Below are 10,346 nucleotides of genomic sequence, written 5' to 3' on the forward strand. Positions count from 1 at the left end.
AAAATTTTAAATTCTCACAAAGACAACTTTAACGGGTTGGTTACCTTGTTCATTTTACCAGTTAACATAGAACAACAGTGAGGCTTATTTTGCTCTCTGGGTCCTAGAAAAACCTGATTTCAGCTTGTTATTTTAAATGTATTGCTGTTTTGTGGGTAAGACAGATCGAATTGTCGTTGAAAACTACAAGCCCCTTACAGATCACTAGCCAAGTCTTCCCTAGACCCCAAAACGTTCCTATGTTCTGGGTGGAGCGAGGAGGTTAAAATCCCCCTCCCCCAGGAAAAGGTGGAGAAGCCTTTCTCAGCAGGCCCAAGAACCCAGCGTCTCAACGCCGCACCAGTGGCCGGATGTGGGTGTGGGCAGAGGGAACAATCCTTTCGGGAGAGCACGTCTCCCAACCCGGTCGCTGCCGGCCTCTCACCAGGTTGCCCAGCGGCCCCTAAGCTGAGCTGATTTGTGCGCCAAAGGCAACTCCAGTTTCCCGAACCCTTCGGTGCCGACGAGTAGTTGTCATTCGAAGATAAACTTCATCGTCTGTTGTTTCTAAGCCACACTCGGAAGCTACCTCCTCTACATATTTTTTACCAGACAGGTTGAGGCCGTAAACCTAGTCACGCATCCCGATGGTCTGAGTTTCGGCGCGCTCCAGACCAGCGGGCATGTGGTGCGCGCGTGTCCGGGGCCTCGTCCCGGGTTAGGGAAGGGCGCCCAGGTCGGAACTGGCGAAAGTCCGCCAAAGCCAGCTTGGGGAGGGTCCTTCGATTTGTACTTTCTGAGAGCTGAGGGCCCTGTTCCTCGAGTCTGCCCTTCCCCCAGGCAAATGCCCAAGGTGCGCCCGAGGCACGTGCGGGTCTGGAGCCCCGGGGGAAACGCGAATCCAGCCTGGAAGCGACCCCTCTACTTTGCCTCCCCGCCTCCTCAGACACCGCAGCGACCCGCCCCCTTCCCCACCCAGACTATTGAGGGCCGTCACCTTGGCCCCTATCAGCCTTGCGCCCGAGACACCTCGGAGGGGGTGGGTTTTGGAAGAGCAGAAGGTAACAAGAAATCCATCTTTCTGGTACCTTCAGAAAACGTTTATTGCCAAGGGGGAGATCCTTCAGAAGACTCTTTCGCTTTTGGCCTTCCCCCACCCATCTCTTTTGTTGGCACCGTATTTACACTTGTACAATATACAGTATTTCTCCCAGGCAGCGCCCGAAGCGCAAAGAAATCTGCGGGCGAGTCGGCGTCAGAGCACCGCGGGGTGCTGGGGCGTGTGCAGGTTAAGGGCGTTGGGGTGGGCGTGGCCGATCAGGTTGAGGTAATGCCGGTCCAGGCCCTGCACGGGCGTCAGGAAGGGGCTGTGCTGCTGCGCAGGGCTCGGAAGAGGCACGGGCGCGCTGGGCAGGTAGGGCAGCGCCGGGCTGCGGGCCGCGCCGTGTGGCCAGGGGAAGGACCCCGGGGCCGCGCCCTGCGGGAACACGGACGCCTCACCAGGGCTATGGCCTGCGAACTCGGGCCCCGCTGGGTGCAGCTGATAAGAGAAATCCGGCTCCGGGAGCGAACCCAGCGGCTGGAAGGCGGGCTCGGCGCCCAAGCGGGCCTTGGACTGCAAGAAGGCGAGGATGCGCGCGTACTTGGTGTCCTTGGTCTCCATCCTCTCGACGGTGGTGAGGTAATGCACCAGGTTCTTCATGCACTCGTGGTAGCCGTAGTGGAAGTAGTTGGCAAACTCCGCTAGCAGTTCTGCTGGAAGGGCGAGAAAAACCGTAGAAAGAAAAAAACTGTGAGCGCCCTTTCCGACCGGGAGCGCGAGGCGGGGGCCAAGCACCTCCCTTCACGTTTCCTGGCCGGAGTTTCCGTTGGACGCCCGCCCTCTCCTCTTGTTACTCTGGAGACTGGAAAAACGCCAGCTAGCGACTTCCTTTTCCTTAAGAGTCTGACCCCACCCTCCCCACCTGAGAGGAGACCGCGGAACCTGTATCCCCAGACACCTGTGCTCCAGTCCTCCTAGCTTTCACAGGAGTCCGCTCCCACCTCCACCCCGCCCCCGCCCCCGCCCCGGCAGCATCCAGAGAGCGAGAGACCTCTAGCAAGCGCCGCTTCACTCCCACTCCCGCCCCCAGGTCTCCGTGTGGCGCACGGTCCCTGTCCAGGTTCCCCTTTGCGCAACCCGCGCCCACCTTTTTCCCTTCCCCGGGGAAAATCAGCGGAGTGCAGAGCTCTCAGGTACTGAACGGTCATCTCGAGGATCTCCGCCTTCTCCAGCTTCCCGGAACTCTGCAAAAGGAGGAAGGGCTCCTCGAAGCGGCCCAGCGGGTGCCGGCCAACCCGGGCAGGCTGGGTGCAAGGTTTTATCCGGAGAGGACCAGCGAGTGGGTCGCTGCTGTGGATCTGCGCGAGGGCCGCCCGGGGCTCACTCAGCGCTCAGGCACCCGGGAAGGGAGCCCACACGTGCAAGGCCCTCTCAGGCTCCAGACTCCCGGCATCACTGCCGAGAGTGGCGGCAGAGGATCCCCAGCGCCAGCACCGTTTTCTCGGCCGCCGACGTTACCTGCTTCGCCAGGGCCATGGGCACCGTCTTGCCCAGCTCGTTCAAACAGCGGTTAATCCGGTCTCTCCTCCGCTTTTCTATCACTTTGTGGGAAACGGGGGTTCTCTGCGAACAGAGGTTTGTACGTTTAGGATGGCTTTGCCCAGAGAGTCGTGAAAGGCACGGCTGGCACAGCTGTCTCCCAGCCCTCAACGCTGCCCAGGGACTCGCCCCAGGCCCCTGTCTCTCCACAGTGGGTCACATAAGCTCTGCCTTCTCACACCCGCGCTGGTGCGCTCCCTTTCCAGCGTCCGCTGGGCCACACCGCCGTGCTGAGCACCAGGGCAGTGGGGAGGTGGCCACCAGCCTCCAGGCGTGGGCTCCTCCCTGACTGAGGCGTCCCCTCCCTCTATCCTCATCCCCTTCCCAAACCACTCAGGATTCCTCTCCAGGAGAAGTCCCGTGTGATAATGTCCCTGCCCGTCGGTCCAGCCAGGTGGTGCTGCGGGCGTCAGACGCCCCCACCCTGTTGGCGCAAGAGCCATCTGGGCTCAGCCGACTCACTTTGCGTTCCTTGAGCTTTCCTGACATTCTGGTCAGTACGCGCCCTCGGGAGAGGCGGTGGCGCGAGGCACCCGTCCACTTTTCGCCTCGTGTGCCTCCTCGAGTGTCCCAGGTAGACTGCAGCCTCCCAACTACCAGGGGCTGCCTTATAAAGCGGTCATCCAGGGCTCCAAGTGCATTCACGACTTGAATTATTCCATAGGATTAGGGGAGCTGCGTTTGGGGGATGCATGCATTCAAGATCAGTTTTTTTTAAAAGTTAAGAAAAAAAAATTAGCAGCCGAGGGGGGCGAGCTGGGGGCAGATCAGCTTTGTTAATCCACGTGGCCCTTCAAAGGACACGTGACCGGCGGGGGAATAACATTAGCATGGCAACAGCCGGGGCGGGAAGGAGGCGGTAAACCTGCGCCGGCGGACGAGCGAGCGCAGGGGCGCAGCGGCCGCGGGCGCCGGGGGGCGAGGACCCTCACAAAACAGTGTCGCCTCCTTTAGTCCCACCGCTGAGTCTCACACGATTGCCTGTTTACAAATCCCAGCAAGCCCGCAGTCTCAGCGCCGAGTGCGTTTTAAAGCCTGTCCAGAGTCATTAAAGTAATTAAGTAAGCCTTTAATAGGCTGTTCCGCCGGGTTCAAGGGAGAGCTCTTGGAGACGGAGGCGCCCCGTTTGTTCCCAGGCTTTTCTCACACGACTTGGTGACACGTCCATCTCCCCCCTTTTTGTTTACACCGCTTTATTTGTCCGGACATCCCGGCAGGTGTGGGGCTGCGGCGGGCACAAGAGGCTCCCGCCTCGCCTCGCCCCTCCCGCAGGTCTTTGGCACGCGACGCTCCCCCCTACTCCCTGACCACATCGCCGCCTTTCTTTTCTCCCCCCCTCGGGCTCTCTCTTCGCGGGGGGAAGAGGCTCAATTTGTAGCCTATTATCCTATAAGGAAAATGTCCATTGAAAAGTATGAATAGTTTCATTGGGCTAAATTTTAATAATGCCAGAGGGTGGGGGAGGAAAGACAGGCAGGCGTGTGTGTGAGTGTGTGTGCGTGTGTGTGTGTGTGTGAGGGGGGTGGTGGGAGGATTGGGGGGCAACACGGAGAAGAGTGGGCTGAGAAGAAAAGGGGGAATGCAGCTGGCCCAGGCGAGCATTATGCGACGTCACCTGCGAGAGGGGGCGCCTACAGACCCCTATTCATTTGCCTAATTTTGGTCAATTTAACAAACTTCAGGAGAAATTATTGTGGCTTTGTCAGAGAGGGTGAAGCCTTCTGATCGAATTAACAGCATGTTTTGATCCGGTAAATGTCATTAGAAAGGGAGAAACAATCGCGCTTAGAGGGCTCTAAGTAATGCGCCCAAGTGGAGACGCCAAAGCGCACGGCTCACAAAGGGAGCAAGTAGCTGCCACAGGGAACTTTTGTACCCGCCCATCGCCCAAGTTTTGACACAAAAAGGCATTATTTCATACTTGAATACGTTTAATCCAACGATTGTCTATTTTCTGCAAACATATTTTCACAGCATTGTTAACTTTTTATGTCTCCCTTTCGCGGGCGCCTTAAAGTTTGGGGGCGGGAGAGCGCAGACACTTTGGGCATCAATATTTGTCACTGAAAAGGGCTCCGTGAAGTTAGGGAGGTTGATCTCTTTTTTATGGTTTTAGAGAGCGAATATATCGGGGGAGGAGGAGGGAGGGAAGGCACGAACCGAAAGGAGGGAGGAAATTTGCTGGGCTGGCGCGAGGGGCAGGAGGGGGGCGGCGGCGGCTGGGAGCTCTGCTCCGCCTGCGCCTCTGCGGGCAGCCGGGCCCAGCAGCCGGGGGCCTCCTCCCCGACCGCCAGGCCTCGCTGGCACTTGCTGCGCCGGAACCCGAGTTCTGGGGGCTCCAGGCTTGCGGGCTGTGCGTGGGGGCCAGGTTTCTTGCAGATGGAAACTGTAAAAATGCTTTTTGTTCTATGACCTGCTCCGGAGCCGCTGAGCTCTCACCTTTTTCTAATCTGTTGCATTTGAGAACAACCGAGACCTCTCCTGACACATCTTTCCCTCCCTCTCTGCTCCCCACCTTGCCTAAACTCTCTCTCCTCTGCTGGACTACGGCAGGGCCCGGGCTCTCCCTTTGGGTGTTGTTAGTCCTTGGCAGAGGTGGCTGGGGGGGAGCCTGCTCTCCAGTGGCACCTAGGGGGCTCCTAGGGCGCAGAGGCAGGCCTGGCGGGCCGGGCCTCGGGGACGCGAGCAGCCCACCTGCTGCAGTCTGGGAGGTGTGGGGCTCGGTCCGCACCACGCACCCCTATGGTGTCCTCCCCGTCGTACTCTCAGTCTCCTCTCGACGTTTCTTTTCTACTTCACGATGGATTGGGCACGACCCGCACCCTCCCGCAGGTTGCTCTGCCAGCCGCCGGTGCCCTCTCAGAGGTTGTCGATTTCAGTATATTCACTCGCACACAAGGGGATTAAACACGAACCCTTATCATCCAAATTAACTAATGTGAATGGGTAAAAGGGAGCGCGCACACTTCTCACCCCTATCCCCTTTTTAAGCCAGCGGACTAGGAGTTGATCCTCTTACAGCTGGTGTTAACCGCCAGCTGCGGGCACCTTCCACGGGCCAAACTTCATTCTGTGCAAACTGTTTAATTTCCCGTGTTTGCTTGGGAGCTGGGCTCCAGATCTTGCCCAGGGCTGCAAGTCCCCTCGTATGGCTTGGGGAAGGGGCCCAAATGAAGGTGGGGAAGTGAGGGGAAGTGGGGTGGAGGGGTGGCCATCCTCACCAGGTCCTCTGGGTCTGCAGCCCTTTCTGGAAGGCTGGGAAAGCCTTTTCCCATTCAGGTGAGGGGAAGGGTGTGTTTTATTTTTGTCTTCCCGGCAGGAAGGCTTGAATCACACTGCCAGAAAGGGGGTGCTGGGACCCTCACAGTCATCGTCCCTTTACTCCTACTTCCCAGGATGGTGATAAAGTGTTCCCTGATGGTGACCGAGTTTCCACTCAAAATGAGAGCAGAATAATGAAGAGCTATGGTCCCTGGAGCCAAACAGTCGTTCAAATTCCAGCTCCACCACATACCAGCTGGGTGAGGCTTCAGGCTGTTCACTGAATCCTGCCGTGCCTCAGTTTCCTCCTCTGTAAATTGGAGATAATTACTGTATCTACCAGGTCACAAGGTGGCCACTGGGATGAAGGAAGTAAACATGGGCAGAGCACCTAAAAGAAGGCTTACCTACTCAATGAATTGTTTTACTTTGCCTGGAAATCACTTCTACAGTGGTTCTCACATAGTGGTGTTTTGTGGGGTTTGTGCTGTTGTGTGATATTTTCATTCATTTCATAGTTTTTCCCATTGCTGAGAAAGCTTCACTCTCCATAAAAAAGCCCCAGTATTTGGCCTGAGGTTTGTTAAATCGACCCAAATTAGGCAAATGATGGGGGGCCTTTAGATGCTCCCTCGCACAGGTGACATCACCTGGTGCTTGGTGGCCAGCAGTGTCTCCCATGGGGTGTGAGGCTGAAAAAAGGCTCCAAGTTCAGAAGCCCCTCAACTCAACAGCATGACCATTTCAAGTGATTCAAACATTAGCATCAAAATCAAAGGAAAGCTAGGAAGTAAGACTACTTAGAAATTAGACGATGCTAATTCAATAGTAGTCTGTACTTAGACTCCTGGCATCTGAAGACCTTTGTTGGAGAATACAGCAATCATAAACAGAAAATGTTTATTATTGTTAATATTATTATTTTTACTTTAAAAAAATGTTTTAGCTACATAGATTTGACATACAGCTTCCAAACACTGAAAAATGGACTCTTTTGTGTTTCTTTCCAACTCTAGAAACTGAGGGTTTATGGGCTTGGGAAGGGGAAGGGGTAATGAATGGAAAGAAAACAAATCTAGTGGGTATTTGGTCATTTCAGCCAAATTGCTCTAAGACGAAGTGTTCTGGGTGATTTCAAATCTCTCCCTCTTCCTCCCATCTTAATACACAGACTTTGTAGATTCATTAGTGGGCCTGGGGATTTTATCAAGTGGGGAAATGTGAGGAGTCTTGTCAGAGAGTGGAGAAAACACAGCGGTAGCTGACTCTCCTGTACTTCTGAAGTACCAGGAGGTCAAGGCACAAAGAGAACCCACGTTGGGCTCTATTTCTGAAGCGAATAGGATCCCAGAATGTGGGACTGTAGGATGTTTCCTCTGAAAGAAGCCCAGAAGAGCATCAGGTCCGATACCCATTTTCCCACGGAAGAATCTGAGGTGCCACGAGGGGAACTGGGAATGACAATGGCGCACAGCAAGCCACTGTCTCAAGTGTTTGTTGATTTGCTGTGTGACCTCCAGGGCCGACGGCCTCAGTTTACTCCTCTGTTACTGCAAGGAGAGTTCCAGTAGGGACGCTGTGATTCAGGACTGGCAGACATTCTGTAGGACACCTGCTGCCTTTGGCTGGTGGGATCGCTGTCAGAGGCATCAACTGTGTCCTTGGGCCTCAGTCCACATGTTCCTGCTTCTCCCAAGTCCAGTGATGACAGCACGTCGTGGGCACTGATGTGAGCCAGAGGCTGGGAACACCGCTCAGAAAAGGACATGGCTCAGGGGCGTGTCCTCTCATAAGGAAGAAAAGGTCTGTGTTTGTGTCAGACCCCGGTACAGAAGCCTCAACACAGCAGTCACCCTCAGTGCCCAGTCACCCCCAGTGCCCATCCTAGAAGCCATGCAACACACATCCTATTGGGTTGGTGACTTCTCTGGGCTTTTCCTTACTCAGCACCCTAAATTCTTCTGTTCCCTCTGATCACGAGTAGTGTTCTCAGCTCAGCAAGGACGTCAGCAGGAAGTGCGTGTCAGGAGACGGTGCTTGTCAGAGCAGCCAGGTGACGGTGGGGGGATGTCTCCAGCCATGAGGACACACACTGAAGGTGTGGGCTTTTATCTAAACCCCAAATCTGAAAGGAGACCAGAGACTTGGGAAAACTGTATCTGTAATAGAGTGATTCCCCAGATTTTGGTCTGTATCTCGTTTGTTCTTGTCTCTGACCCAGTTTAGTTCTTTGCTTTCTAACTCTATTTTTAGATCTAGTACCTGAGTTTTTGCTGAATGAGGTAGCAGCTCTGAAACCACGGTTAGGCACCAGCCCCACCGTCTATCCAATGGCTCCGATGCCTTCAGTTTCTCTCTCCTTACGGAAGTCCTGAAACATTACACCTATGCCTCTAGAATTGGATGCCTTATGAAGTTGGCTGTATTTTGTTTTAAGTAAAAAGGAAGTTCTTTTTACTTAATCACTTGCTACTCAAATGTGGTCCTCAGACCAGCAGCATAGTAGTCACCTGGGAGTTCATTAGAAATGCAGAACCTCAGGCTCCTCCCCTGACCTAACAGAATCAGAACCTGCATTTGAACCAGATCCCCAGTTGACTCCTGTGCCCTTCAAAGTTTGTGAAACACCACTTTAGCTGAAGTTGGAGGCCACCATTTGGTATTTAACAGCTGAAGGCTACCAGTTGGCAAGTGCCAGGTAGGAAGGGGTAGCCTAGAAAGACAACAGCAAAGGTGGAGGGGACTTTCAGGCTGTCCTAAGTAGAAATAATTCAGTGCACAGATTGAAAGGCTTCCTGTGAACAAGGGGGGCTTTGTAGCACTGCTTGTTCAAATATTCTATGGGGTGTTTGCAATATTTTCCTTAGTACTGCCTCCTATGTTCAGTGATTTATTTCCTGCATGTCTCTCCAGAATTTGCAAGTAGTAGATGCTCAATGTAGTTTTGATGAATGAAGGAAAACTGGAAGAGGGGCTTCAGGGATTATTTTGGCAATCTGTCACAGGGCCCTGTAGGGTCATATCTTACCATTTATTTTTGGACTTTTGCAAGAACTAACAAGGGGAAGCGTAAATATAACTATTGAGTAAGAACACTTAGGGAGGCTGCATGATAGGTGAAGGAGTTGTTTTCCATAGTTTGACATTAACATCACTTAGAAAGTATGTTACAGATATTGTGAACCGTGTTGATTCTGGGCTTTGATTTTTCTAGGCAACTGGCTTTTCTTTGGGGCTGATAATTCCAGCTTTTTGCTCTGTATTAAAGCAGCATCAGAAGTCATCGTGGGGAGCTTCAGCTTAGAGAACTGAGGGGAGTGCTTTCTACAGCTCAAAGGTTTCACCTGCTTTACAGGGCGACCTTGCACACAAAATTAGAGGTGTATATTGCTGACAATAAGAAATTGTTGTAAATTGCAGTAAATAACACAGAACTTGGGGAGAAGATTCAGGAGGAGGAGAAAATTCCAGGAGTGTTAACAGATCCCATTGTATGGGCAGTAATCCAGTAGCAGTAGTCTATCAGACACCCCATCTGTTCATGTGGCTGACACCCTGGATCCACCCTCTCTCTCTGCCTTCCTCCTTCATCCACCACCAGAATTCAGCACTTAACTGTGTGCCAGGCACTGTGCACGGCAACACTGGAATCACTGAGAACAAACAGAGAACTTTTGGAGAATCTATACGTTCTCACAAGTGAAAAGAAGACCCTGACTAAGGGGAACATTCTTGAGGGCAGACCCCAACCCTAATTTACCTGTTTGTTGGTCCATTTCCCTAAATTTTCACCTGACTGCTAGCAGTTTCCATTCACTTTGTTTCTTTACACTAATCGTACCAATTAGACATTAATTTGAGGAGTTATAAATGCCCTCCTTTTAAAACATCGTTGCCTCTGGGGGCATTAAGGGTCTCTCATTAGTATGAATTGATATAACTGGATTTTGATCCTCTCTAACGCCAAACTAAAGAAGGCTGTCAAGAAACAAGTTTTGAATGAGAGGGAGGTAATTTAGGAAGAGCTGGTGTATTCAATATTAGTTTCCTGTGGCTGCTATAACAAATTAACAAACTTTGGAGAAGTTTATTCTCTCACAGTCTGGAGGTCAGAAGTCTGAAAGGAGTAGTACTGGGCCGAAATCAAGGTGAGAGCAGGGCCACACTCCCTCTGGAGGGGCTAGAGGAGAATCTGTTTCTTTTCTTACCTTTTCAGCTTTATGGCTGCCCGCATTCCTTGGCTTGTGGTCACATTACTCCAGTCCCCACCTCTGTGGTCACATCGATGTCTCCTCTTCTCTGTGTCAAATCTCCCTTTGCTCCTCTCTTATAAGGATACCTATGGTTGCATTTAAGGGCCTACCTGGATAATCTCTCCATCTCAAAACACTTAATTTAATCAAATCTGCAAAGTCCTTTTTTTGGCCTTTATAAGGTAACATTCACAGGTTCCAGGAATTAGGAC

The 10,346-nt window shown here is 52.8% G+C and overlaps 1 protein-coding gene across 2 annotated transcripts; it reads right to left on the reverse strand.

The window, feature by feature from the left end:
- Positions 1–1,069: 1,069 nt before the first annotated feature.
- Positions 1,070–3,541, reverse strand: HELT (helt bHLH transcription factor). 2 transcript variants are annotated; one of them, XM_012537410.2, is made up of 4 exons: positions 3,083–3,541; positions 2,540–2,644; positions 2,169–2,265; positions 1,070–1,731 (listed from the first exon to the last, which is right to left on the reverse strand). In XM_012537410.2, the coding sequence occupies exons 1-4, from the start codon at positions 3,107–3,109 to the stop codon at positions 1,235–1,237; spliced, it is 726 nt and encodes a 241-aa protein (XP_012392864.1). In that variant the 5' UTR covers positions 3,110–3,541; the 3' UTR covers positions 1,070–1,234. The 2 variants fall into 2 exon arrangements, with proteins under 2 accessions (XP_012392864.1, XP_004281780.1); XM_004281732.3 differs by having other exon boundaries at positions 1,070–1,734.
- Positions 3,542–10,346: the final 6,805 nt, after the last annotated feature.

The sequence above is a fragment of the Orcinus orca genome, chromosome 21, assembly GCF_937001465.1.
Source record: "Orcinus orca chromosome 21, mOrcOrc1.1, whole genome shotgun sequence".
NCBI lineage: Eukaryota > Metazoa > Chordata > Mammalia > Artiodactyla > Delphinidae > Orcinus > Orcinus orca.

Coding starts and splice junctions, on each gene's coding strand:
- HELT (XM_004281732.3), bottom strand. CDS start 3,109: ATGTCAGGAAAGCTCAAGGAACGCAAA. Junction 2,645..3,082: donor GAAAGCTCAAGGAACGCAAA/GTGAGTCGGCTG, acceptor CTCTGTTCGCAG/AGAACCCCCGTTTCCCACAA. Junction 1,735..2,168: donor TCCCCGGGGAAGGGAAAAAG/GTGGGCGCGGGT, acceptor TCGCCCTTCCAG/CAGAACTGCTAGCGGAGTTT.